Source organism: Oncorhynchus tshawytscha, linkage group LG09 (assembly GCF_018296145.1).
Source record: "Oncorhynchus tshawytscha isolate Ot180627B linkage group LG09, Otsh_v2.0, whole genome shotgun sequence".
NCBI lineage: Eukaryota > Metazoa > Chordata > Actinopteri > Salmoniformes > Salmonidae > Oncorhynchus > Oncorhynchus tshawytscha.
The window spans coordinates 13,763,618-13,776,268 of record NC_056437.1 but is presented as its reverse complement, the minus strand read 5'-3'; the positions used below and the strand labels follow the sequence as shown (position 1 = coordinate 13,776,268).

Genomic DNA, 12,651 nt, shown 5'->3' with positions numbered 1-12,651 from the left:
AGGCCCAGCGGATGTTGAGTTCCACATCATTTTAATGATAAAGTGAAACTTACAAAGACAAAAACAAATAAACAATAAACTAACAACGAACCGTGACTACAGAGATGCTACGTGCACTAACTCAAAACAATATCCCATAAACACAGGTGGGAAAAACAGCTACTTAAATATGATCCCCAATTAGAGACTACGACTACCTGCTGCCTCTAATTGGGAATCATACACAATCACCAACATGGAAAAACAAACCTAGAACCCCACATATAAATAAACTAGATTACCCCCCAGTCACGCCCTGACCTACTCTACCATAGAAAATAAGGGCCCTATATGGTCAGGACGTGACATTTAGTATTTTTTATTCTTACTGTAAAGTATTTTCAAATGTAAAACCACAAGGTCTGAGACAATGTAGACCGTATGTACCAGTCAAACGTTTGGACACCTACTCATTCAAGGGTTTTTCTTTATTTTTACTATTTTCTACATTGTAGAATAATCGTGAAGACATAAAAACTATGAAATAACACATATAGAATTATGTAGTAACCAAAAAAGTGTTCAACAAATCAAAATATATTTTAGATTCTTAAAAGTAGCCGCCCTTTGCCTTGATGACAGCTTTGCACGTTCTTGACATTCTCTCAAACATCTTCACCTGGACCGCTTTTCCAACAGTCTTGAAGGAGTTCCCACATACAATGAGCACCAAATGACAGATTTCCACTGTTCTAATGTATGTTACTCGTGTTTCTTGGCCGAAGCAAGTCTCTTCTTATTATTGGTGTTCTTTAGTAGTAGTTTCTTTGCAGCAATTCGACCATGAAGGCTTGATTCATGCAGTCTCTTCTGAACAGTTGATGCTGAGATATGTTACTTGAACTCTGTGAAGTGTTTATTTGGGCTGCAATTTCTGAGGTGCAGTTAACTCTAATGAACTTTTCCTCTGCAGCAGAGGTAAATATGGGTCTTCCTTTCCTGTGGCGGTCCTCATGAGAGCCAGTTTCATCATATCGCTTGATGGTTTTTGCGACTGCACTTGAAGAAACTTTCAAAGTTCTTGAAATGTTCTGTATTGACTGACCTACTTTGAAGAATCTCAAATATATTTTGATTTGTTTTGGTTACTACATGATTCCATATGTGTTATTTCATAGTGTTGATGTATTTACTATTATTATATTTTGTAAAAAAGAGTAAAATAAAGAAAAACATTTGAATGAGTAGGTGTGTCCAAACTTTTCCCTGGTACTGTATTTCACACTCCATATGGTGGACCAGAGCTGTTGGAGAGCGCAAAAAACCTGGCCATGCCATATGCCTTCACACACTCCCTCTATCTCTCTAGCAAATGTCCTTTTCACTTTTTCCTTCTCACGAAACATTATATGTAACATTATGGTCCTATGTCGTTCAAAGAGAATCGATGGCTGGCAAACTGACCAATGAGAGTGCGCTAACGTTTCGCTTTTTCTGATTCTTCACTGTGATATGCTTACTGCCATGCAGAACGATCCGCCTCTAAGCCTATTATAGGCTGTTTCACCGCTTTCTGTAAGTCATTTGAATACGGCTGGTCGTGGTCACAGTTTCAAATTACTTGTGATTCGAAGGACTGCGTGGACACAATGGATGGACCATACGAATAGGAATTTCACGTTCTGAAAACACTGATCGGTAGTATTCGTATGCTTTTTGTGATTTGAAGATGAATTTCTTGCATATGATATTATTTTGCAAAGACTTGGAATAGCTGTATTTGATACACATAGTCTGTTAGTTTTTTCTAGTCGGGGTAAGTTGATCACAATATGTCCATTATGAAAGTCTTATTATTTGTAACAAGGAAACATGCTGGGAACTTTCCAGACAAGTGTTGGGCTATGCTATGCATTCCCAATAGATTTATAATGACAGTGCTTTCAATGGGGTTGAGGGTTGCACTTTGAATGAAGGCAAAAACGGCTTATGATGGCAGATCTTGACTTTTACAAACAAAAATTCTTTGCAAAATCACTTACAAATCCCAGTCACTTATATATGATATAATTACTGCTAATTTCAGTTGTTTTGTACTTCAATTGTGTTATTGTTTTGCTTTAGTCTGCAGCATAATGCCTGCCTGTGTAATTACTTGCCTGGCATGCATTAGCCTACGTTACTCACTAGTGTTGTGACAGAGTGTGGTTGAGTTCTATGGAAGACTGCTTTCCACATAATACGACCGCGCGAGTCAAGAGTAATAAACAGTACCAGGGAAGTGGGTTGGGTGGGTTGTGATTATCTTGTCTGTGCTACAGTACAGTACATTGGTTAGTTAGCTTGCTACAGTTAGCTGGATACTGGGCTGAGAAACATAACAGGGTGAGACATGAGATTTCTTAAAAAACAATATCCATCTTATTAGATACTATCTTATTTTATTACTCTACATTTGCTTCTCTATCAGATTTTAGTTCTTATCTTTTTCTAGACTAGGGAACAGGCAAAACAAGGTGGGACATGTGTGGGAATGAGATATTTTATTCCCTCCATTTTATAAACAGTATCCATCTTATTGGATGTTATATCCAAGATAGATACAGTATAATGTACTGTAAATCAGTCTTATTTTCTGACTGTTGTTTTATTGGCTCCTTTATCAGATAGATTGAGTTCTTATCTGTTTCCACATAAACCTTTAAAACCATTCAACCCCAGCCAGGCTAGTTTAGTGTAAGCCTGTTGAGTCAGTCAGAGAATGTCACTTTCATTCAAATGTAGTAGGTCTATCTAGTACACTGTAAAGGGGTTACTGTGAATTTGATAGTAGCTTACAGGCAGCTCGGGGGCAAGTAAAATTCTATATTTCATATTACAGTACTCCTACTTTAATACAAAGACGTATCAAAGCAAGTGCTATGTAATGACACAAGAACAATACCGTAAAATTGACTGTATTATATGGTTTTAAAAAAAGAAGTAAATGCTACCGTAATCGGATTGGATGAATGAAATTCATTGAGGGGAGGGGTTTGTATTTCACAGTAATTTACTGTCAATACAAGGGATTGGTGCAAGCAGGTTGGCTCCTAAGGTAAAGTGTTTTTACACATAACAGTATATTATTTAATATTTGGTGTTTTAGATCACTTGCACTTCTAGAGGCCTTAAGAATGGCTTCCAAACTGCAGCGACTACAGGGCAAAACAGACCAAAAGGACATGAAAAAAAATGCTCAAACATTACTGTTTAAGACTTGCTGCCATTCCAATCTGTCCCCTATACAAATTGATGGGGCACTATAACCACATATGCGTTAAATTGGTACAGCATTTTCACTCACTGGTGCAACAAATATAGCTTCTTACAAGGCACTCCTCAAAATATGTCAATGAGCCAGAAACAACAATAACATGCACCCACTAGTGGTCACTGTATTATGTGGCGTGGAATTACAGTACCATTCAAAATACAGCAATTATTTCCCTGTCCACAACATTTTCCCACAATGCATCATCATTTACAGTATGATACAGTATTGTTGATAATACCCAACATTACCATATCATTGACTGTTTTCCAGTTACAGTGTAGATCTAATCTTTACTGTGTGGGGGGTCCCTGTAGTAGTAATGCTGGGTGGTGATTGGTTGAATAGCTCTTGTGTTTCAGATCGTCAGCTCCTGTTGTAGCAGGTCACCTTAAAGGCCACGTTGCAAACTACGCAAACGCAGCGACGGAGCGTCGTTTTCTACGTCGTTCTACGTACTTTTGTGCGGCTCAAATATTGGAATGGACTGTATACAACGCTCCGTGGCTCTGTTCGCGTTGGGTCCTTTAGCCCTGTGTAAACAGAGTAAAGAAGAAAACACCTTTAATCTCTTAACAGTGGAAGCCAGCAGGGAGAACGAGATCAGGGTTAGAATGTGCCAGGATGTCGGATGAATGAGACAGTGGCATAAACAGGCTTATACCAGCATGGTGTAGACTAAAGACTCAGCAGTAGAAGGGATATGAGACAGTGACACAGTCAGGCTTATACCAGCACGGTGTAGACTAAAGACTCAGCAGTAGAAGGGATATGAGACAGTGACACAGTCAGGCTTATACCAGCATGGTGTAGACTAAAGACTCAGCAGTAGAAGGGATATGAGACAGTGACACAGTCAGGCTTATACCAGCATGGTGTAGACTAAAGACTCAGCAGTAGAAGGGATATGAGACAGTGACACAGTCAGGCTTATACCAGCACGGTGTAGACTAAAGACTCAGCAGTAGAAGGGATATGAGACAGTGACACAGTCAGGCTTATACCAGCATGGTGTCGACATACAGTAATAGGGTAACATTATAGTAACTTCACACACACTGCTAGTACTTATTACATAAGTTGTTACAGTTCAGCTTTTCTCTCTCTCTTACACACGCAAGCATGCACACACACACGCACACAGACACACACAATATCTTTCTTAGGGAAATAACACTGAATTGAAACCATGAAAAATAAAGTGATCAGTTAGGAGTTTAAGAGAAGAACAACAAAGATTTGACAATGTTTTTATATTTTCACATCTCTTCAACAGGTCAACATGCCTCCCACGACACCGTATGCTGGCAAGTTCAGTACCAGCACTTATAACAACATTCATCTCCACAAATACCACCAGCCCATGGAAGTGAGCTACGGGGACATGTGCTACCATGACAACAGTCTTGTTTCTGGCTCCCTGGAGGCCCTAATACAACATTTAGTTCCCACAGTGGACTACTACCCTGACGTGAGTGCTATCTCTGCTCCAAGAACAACAACAACATAAAACATGAACAATGGAATCATACAAACATATTTGGGGTTATCATAGGGTAAAAACAGGCTCAATGCATTAGAAGTTCTATTCTTCAAGAACATGATGCTAGGTGCTGTTATCTCTGGTCCAATACGATCTCTCAGGGGGACTCTAATGACAACAACAAAAACATAAATTATGGACTTTTATTATGGACAAATAGAATACAGCTATATTCTGTGTTGTGTGTACTAATGAAGTCCATAAAGCATTCATAAGTTCTATCCTCCAAGAACGAATGGGTACAGTATACAGTATATTATCAGCTGATTTCACAACTGAATAGCAGGAAAGGTGCCAGTATGTGCTGGGTTTATGCTGGGTTGATGCTGTGTTTATGCTGGGTTGATACTGTGTTTATGCTGGGTTGATACTGTGTTTATGCTGGGTTGATACTGGCTTTATGCTGGGTTGATACTGGCTTTATGCTGGGTTGATACTGTGTTTATGCTGGGTTGATACTGGCTTTATGCTGGGTTGATACTGGCTTTATGCTGGGTTGATACTGGCTTTATGCTGGGTTGATACTGGCTTTATGCTGGGTTGATACTGGCTTTATGCTGGGTTGATACTGGCTTTATGCTGGGTTGATACTGGCTTTATGCTGGGTTGATACTGGCTTTATGCTGGGTTGATACTGGGTTTATGCTGGGTTGATACTGTGTTTATGCTGGGTTGATACTGTGTTTATGCTGGGTTGATACTGGCTTTATGCTGGGTTGATACTGGCTTTATGCTGGGTTGATACTGGCTTTATGCTGGGTTGATACTGGCTTTATGCTGAGTTGATACTGGCTTTATGCTGGCTTTATGATACTGAGTTTATACTGGGTTGATACTGGCTTTATGCTGGGTTGATACTGGGTTTATGCTGGGTTGATACTGGCTTTATGCTGAGTTGATACTGGCTTTATGCTGAGTTGATACTGGCTTTATGCTGAGTTGATACTGGGTTGATACTGGCTTTATGCTGGGTTGATACTGGCTTTATGCTGAGTTGATACTGGCTTTATGCTGAGTTGATACTGTGTTTATGCTGGGTTGATACTGTGTTTATGCTGAGTTGATACTGTGGCTGGGTTTATGCTGAGTTGTTGATACTGGCTTTATGCTGGGTTGATACTGGCTTTATGCTGGGTTGATTGATACTGGCTGGGTTGATACTGGCTTTATGCTGAGTTGATACTGTTTAGTTGATACTGGGTTTACTGGTTTTATGGCTGAGTTGATACTGGGTTTATTCTGGGTTGATACTGGGTTTATTCTGGGTTGATACTGGCTTTATGCTGAGTTGATATACTGAGTTGATACTGGCTTTATGCTGAGTTGATACTGGCTTTATGCTGAGTTGATACTGGCTTTATGCTGAGTTGATACTGGCTTTATGCTGAGTTGATACCTGAGGCTTTATGCTGAGTTGATACCGGCTTTATGCTGAGTTGATACCGGCTTTATGCTGAGTTGATACCGGCTTTATGCTGAGTTGATACCGGCTTTATGCTGAGTTGATACCGGCTTTATGCTGAGTTGATACCGGCTTTATGCTGAGTTGATACCGGCTTTATGCTGAGTTGATACTGGGGTGATACTGGGTTGATGACAACATCAGTTGTTGTTGATTATCTTTTTTCTTGTTCTCCATCAGAGGTCCTACGTCTTCACCTTCCTGCTGAGTTCCCGTCTCTTCCTCCACCCCTACGAACTTATGTCTCGGCTTTGTCACCTGTGTGTGGAGCAGCATCGATCTGGAGACCTGCTGCTTGATAAGGTAGCTAACAGACACACACGCATGCATACACAGACAAACACGCAGACACAAACCTGCAAGAACGCACACAAACACACAGCGCAGACACACACACACACAGTAGTTTTTAACAACCAGGAATGGACACCACCTCCTTACAGTCTGTCTCACACTGGCATGTCTTTCTCCTTGTTGTCCTCAGATCAGAATACGGGACGTTGCACCAAAGATCGTGCAGCTGCTGACTGAGTGGACAGAGACGTTTCCCTATGACTTCAGAGATGAGAGGATGATGCACTGCCTGAAAGAGATGAGCCATCATCTGGCCAGAGGAGATGAGGTCAGCCCCCTGACATAACCTTTAACTGACTGACTCATTAGAGATGACAATAGACGTGACATCAGACATCTAATTTGACCAGTTACAGTTGAGTTTGACATCAGACATCTAATTTGACCAGTTACAGTTGAGTTTGACATCAGACACCTTATTTAGACACCTACTCATTTCAGGGTTTTTCTTTATTGTTACTATTTTCTACATTGTAGAATAATAGTGAAGACATCAAAACTATAAAATAACACATATGGAATCATGTAGTAACCAAAAAAGTCTTAAACAAATCAAAATATATTTTATATTTGCGATTCTTCAAAGTAGCCACCCTTTGCCTTGATGACAGCTTTGCACAATCTTGACATTTTTTGGACTGGTACTGTGTGTGTCACTCATGTGTTACTGTATGTCATTATATGTGTTCTGTGTGTTCCATGGGTTCCACGTGTTCCATGTATTATATGTGTTATATCAGTATAGATACAGATGTCAGATCTTAATTTGAGCCCGTTTGCTACAGGAGGAAAATTATCCTGCAGCAACAGGAAATGTGAATTATTTATGTGTATTTTTAATGGACATTTTTTTGTAGAGTTTTATACATTTTTCGTTAGGGTAAATCAAGTCTGATATTAAGTGGAAATTACAAACTTTAGAATACTTTTTAAACCTTGAATACACAATAAGTTTAATGTTCTGCTGTGCAGGAAAATTGTCAGCAACAAAAGAGTGATCAAATTAAAATCCTACATTTGTAGCATAGGAGGTGAAAATACACACCCATAACAAGTTCACACATTCCAGAGCCAGATAATGAACTCGGTGCCCTCGTCATTGTATCAGCACAAATATTCCTGGATATTGATTTCTCTCTCTTGTGACTATACAAGTATACATTGATGTACAGATGTAGGATCGTAATTTGAGCCTGTTTGCTACAGCAGGAAAATAATCCTGCAACAACAGGAAATGTTAATTATTATGTGGATAATTAATGAACATTTTTGTAAGGGTTGATACATGTTTCACAAGGGAAAATCAAGTCTGAAATTTCAAAGTGGAAATTACAAACTTCAGAAGCCTTTTAAAACCTCAAATACACTACAAGTTTTAAATGTCACGCCCTGACCTTAGAGAGGCTTTTTATTTCTCTATTTGGTTAGGTCGGGGTGTGATTTGGGTGGGCATTCTAGTTTTCTATTTCTTTGTTGGCCGGGTATGGTTCCCAATCAGAGGCAGCTGTCTATCGTTGTCTCTGATTGGGGATCATACTTAGGCAGCCCCTTTTCCCACCTTAGTTTGTGGGATCTTGTTTATGCATCGTTGCTGTCTAGCCCTGCAGAACTTTAGGGTCGGTTTGTATTATGGTGTAGTTCAGTATTAAAAATCATGAACACTTTCCACGCTGCGCTTTGGTCTCATTCATCTAACTACGGACGTAACATTAAGAGCTTACATCTGTAAGTATATGATATCTATAGATATTGATTTTCCTTCCTGTTTGTGCTGAACTAGAATATGTAGAAATATACGGTACATATATTAAATTTCATATCCTCTTTCCGTTGTGTTCAGTACATAACTTGAGCTCCTCTTTACGTTGTTATATCAGTATGCGTATACAGTACATTCTCAATTAGCAGTTTATTAGGTACACCCATCTAGTACTGGGTCAGACCCCCCTTTGCCTCAAACAGCCTGAATTCTTTGGGGCATGAATTCTATACGGTGTGGCGTTCAAACGTTGCTCAATTTGTATCAAGGGCCGTAACGTGTGCCTGGAAAACATTCCCCACACCATTACACCACCGCCACTAGTCTGTACCGTTGATACCAGGCAGGATGGGGCCATGGACTCATGCTGCTTACGCCAAATCATGACTCTGCCATCGGCATGACGCAACAGGAACCAGGATTCATTGGACCAGGCTATGTTTTTCCACTCCTCAATTGTCCAGTGTTGTTGATCGCGTGCCAACTGGAGCCGCATCTTGTTTTTAGTTGATAGGAGTGGAACCCGGTGTGGTCGTCTGCTGCAATATCCCATCTGTGATAAGGACCGACGAGTTGTGTGTTCCAAGATTCTATTCTGCACACCACTGTTGTACTGCACCGTTATTGCCTGTTTGTGGCAGGCCTGTTAGCTTGCAGGATTCTTGCTATTCTCTTTAGACTTCTCATCAACGAGCTGTTTTCGCCAACAGGACTGCCGCTGACTGGATGTTTTTTGTTTGTTTCACCATTCTCTGTAAACCATAGACACTTGTGTGTGAAAAGCCCAGGAAGCAATCGAACAGTAACTGAATACCTTGATGCCTGTCTGACTGCTTTATATAGCAAGCCCCGAGCCATGTGACTCACTGTCTGTAGGAGCAAACCATTTTCATGATCTGGGGGGTGTAACTAATAAACTGGTCACTGAGTGTAGGTAGATTAACTCTACCTACATGTACATACTACCTCAACTAACCGGTGCCCCCACACATTGAGTCTGTACCGGCAACCCCGGTGTGTATATATATATATATATATATATATATATATATTTTTTTTTTTTTTACTGCTCTTTAATTACTTGTTACTTTTATCTTATTCTTATCCATATTTTTTTTAAACTGCACTGTCGGTTAGGGGCTTGTAAGTAAGCATTTCACTGTAAGGTCTACAACAGTTGTATTCTGCGCATGTGACTAATAACATTTGATTTGATTTCTCTCTTGATGATGATTTATATCAGTACTCATCTCTCTCTGATATTTATATCAGTACTCATATCAGTACTCATATCTCTCTATGATGGTTTATATCAGTACTCATATCGCTATGATGTTTATATCAGTACTCCTATCTCTGATGTTTATATCAGTACTCATGGCGGGCCATGCAGCAGATGACTCAGCGGTTGATCCAGAGATTGGCGGCTCTGGGTCAGTATGAGGAGGCGATCGCCACGCTCAACGCCTCCGCAGCAGAGAGACCCACCGCTCTGAAGGCCAAGCAGCAGAACGGACATCGGCATGATGTCCTCAGTGTCTGTGATGATGCCTTTATACTAGCCCAGCAGCTCACACACATTGAACTGGTAAGGAGAGATTATATTGTATATGTACCTTCTAGACATGTGGTGTTCAGAGAAGATGAAACTGAATGGCATTTCTGTTTGAATTATAAGTTATTGTTAACTTAAAGTTTCTCTTATACATAAACTTGATCCATCAAGTAACGTGAATGTAAGAATATTGAGTTTATACCTTATGATTTTTCCAATTCCAGGACAGACTGAGTTTTATTGGACCAGAGGAGTTCATCCAAGCCTTTGGTGTGAAAGATCCCCTGGTTAACCATAAGGTAGGCCTGGTCCACTACTGTGTACATAACATTGTCCCCTACCTTCCACTGGTTGCATAAGAGACCATATGTCAGTCATTAGAGGGGGTTACCGAATGTGTTGTGGCTGACTATCATTGTGTTAGCCTGTTAACAATCATCAACAGAATACATCACAACAAGTAGCCAAGAACTGACTGAGAGAAACAACTCTAGACCACATTCATTTTACAAGAAAATTAACAGAATTCACTGGATTGCTCCAACAGCAGTTTAATGTTGTAATTCAGCTAGATAATAAGTTGAAAAGTAACCATGAACTTTCTTTCCCCCTCAGAGTTTCTTCCGAAAACGCAAGACTACTAACCTGGAGGCCTATGTAGCTTGGTTTAACAGACTCAGCTACCTGGTGGCTACTGAAATTTGCATGGTGAGTGCTCTCTGTCTTTCTTACTTACGTTCTGTCTCTCTCTCTTGCTCTCGCTCTTTAGCTCTCTGTCTCTCTCCCCACAACCATTCTCTTTCTGTCATCCATTCTTTCTGACTCTGTTCCCATGGTTTTGTGTTTTTCTTCCTTCCAGCCTGTAAAGAAGAAGCATAGAGCCCGGGCCTTGGAGTTCTTCATAGATGTGGCTAGAGAATGCTATAACATCGGCAACTTCAACTCACTCATGGCCATCATCAGTAAGTTACAATACAGGGCTCTAGAATAATTTCTATATTCTGCAATAGTATGCTAAGAATTGGAATTTCAGTTTACTTCCTGAATTCCCTGAATTGAAATGGAATTGATCCCCAAACCCTGAATTGAAATGGAATTGATCCCCAAACCCTGGTCTCTTCTCCCCATAGGCGGAATGAACATGAGTCCTGTGTCCCGACTGAAGAAGACCTGGAGCAAAGTCAACACAGACAAATTTGACATACTGGAGCACCAAATGGACCCTTCCAGTAACTTCAGCAACTACCGTACTGCCCTGCGAGGAGCCACCCAGAGGTCTATTACAGCACACAGCAACCAGGAGAAAATAGTCATTCCATTCTTCAGCCTTCTCATCAAGGACATCTACTTCCTCAATGAGGGATGTGCCAGCCGACTCCCCAACGGTCACGTGAACTTTGAGGTGAGTCTTACTGTAATGTACGAGATGCATTATTGTTGGGGTTATTGATAATGACAATACTCATCTTCTACTATGCTTTTAGTAGTGGGCAAAAGGGCGTTGTTGTCAATATTGTTCATTTCCTGTTTCTCTATAGAAACTGTGGGACCTGGCGAAGCAGGTCAGTGAGTTCCTGGTGTGGCGTCAGGTGATGTGTCCCTTTGAGAGAGACAGGAAGATCCTCCAATACCTGGTCACTACACCTGTCTTTACCGAGGATGAGCTGCACTTGGCCTCCTATGAGACCGAAGGTCCAGAGAACCACCTGGAAAAGGACAGTCGGAGGTCTCTCAGGTGTGTAACTTTACTTTAGTTCACTTTACTAACTTAATGTCAACTTCAATCAAGGTTTTGCACTCATACACGGCACAGTTTTTATTTAAATAATACCATTGTGTGATGTGTCCTGTGTTTCAGGACATCCCTACTGCATAGAGAGCATCGTTGAGTGACGGTCATGAGTGTGACACTGGGTGATCCTCTTTCGCTACGAGAGGCTCGCGGTTGACAGGGTCTGGAAGATTAAGATTTTCACAAAGGATGGGGAGAATAACTGTTTCAAGCACTCAGATTAATGATGCCTCCTATGGCTGGAGAACTGAAAATCCTGCCTATCGCACTGTACATTAACAGATGATTCATTTGTAACTTGTCTACCCACACAGTATGACAGTTCTTTTACAGATGATTCATTTGTATCATGTCTACCCACACAGTATGACAGTTATTTTTTATACCAATGGGTCGAAATGGTAACTGGTGATTTTCTAAGCTTTTCTGAAGTGGCATGAGCTTGTTGCTGGTTGGCTTGCTCAGTGTTCTTAAAATGTCATCTATTTTTCTTTTATGTTTTTGTTCTTAGTAAATTGTGTGATTGGTATGTCATAAATTACTTAAATATTTGTGCTGAACATAAAAAAAATGCTCATCTTTGGTGAAAGGAATATGACCCAATAGCCTGTGAATAGTGAACTCTGTTTTTAAATGTTTTTGTATCATCATGTGTTTGTTTACCTTACAGAAATGACTTTTTATAAATATTTTATTTTTATGTATTCTCATCTTTTTTTTACAATTTTGGTTTTGTATCGTGTATATTTTGTTTGCCCCCCCCCCATGTGTTACTTATCAGGGTACTCTGTATGAAGTTCTTAAGAAATAATAGGTATATTTTTCTTTCAAAATAAAATAGAAAAATTGAAGCAAGTTTTTTCTCTGTCCCTGTAACTAGCTCTCTGGCACCAT

At 40.2% G+C, this 12,651-nt stretch overlaps 1 protein-coding gene across 2 annotated transcripts; it reads left to right on the top strand.

Moving 5' to 3' along the window:
* The first annotated feature begins 1,553 nt into the window (after nt 1-1,553).
* Nucleotides 1,554-12,612, top strand: LOC112247408 (ras-GEF domain-containing family member 1B-B). Of its 2 annotated transcripts, none has more exons than XM_042326572.1 (11): nt 1,554-1,677; nt 4,569-4,763; nt 6,478-6,600; nt 6,782-6,919; nt 9,783-9,998; nt 10,190-10,264; nt 10,581-10,673; nt 10,825-10,927; nt 11,096-11,367; nt 11,504-11,700; nt 11,824-12,612. In XM_042326572.1, the coding sequence occupies exons 2-11, from the start codon at nt 4,575-4,577 to the stop codon at nt 11,852-11,854; spliced, it is 1,437 nt and encodes a 478-aa protein (XP_042182506.1). In that variant the 5' UTR covers nt 1,554-1,677; nt 4,569-4,574; the 3' UTR covers nt 11,855-12,612. The 2 variants fall into 2 exon arrangements, with proteins under 2 accessions (XP_042182506.1, XP_042182507.1); XM_042326573.1 differs by lacking the exon at nt 1,554-1,677 and adding an exon at nt 1,691-1,795.
* Nucleotides 12,613-12,651: the final 39 nt, after the last annotated feature.

Coding starts and splice junctions, on each gene's coding strand:
- LOC112247408 (XM_042326572.1), top strand. CDS start 4,575: ATGCCTCCCACGACACCGTATGCTGGCAAGTTCAGTACCAGCACTTAT. Junction 6,601..6,781: donor GAGACCTGCTGCTTGATAAG/GTAGCTAACAGA, acceptor TGTTGTCCTCAG/ATCAGAATACGGGACGTTGC. Junction 6,920..9,782: donor ATCTGGCCAGAGGAGATGAG/GTCAGCCCCCTG, acceptor TGTTTATATCAG/TACTCATGGCGGGCCATGCA.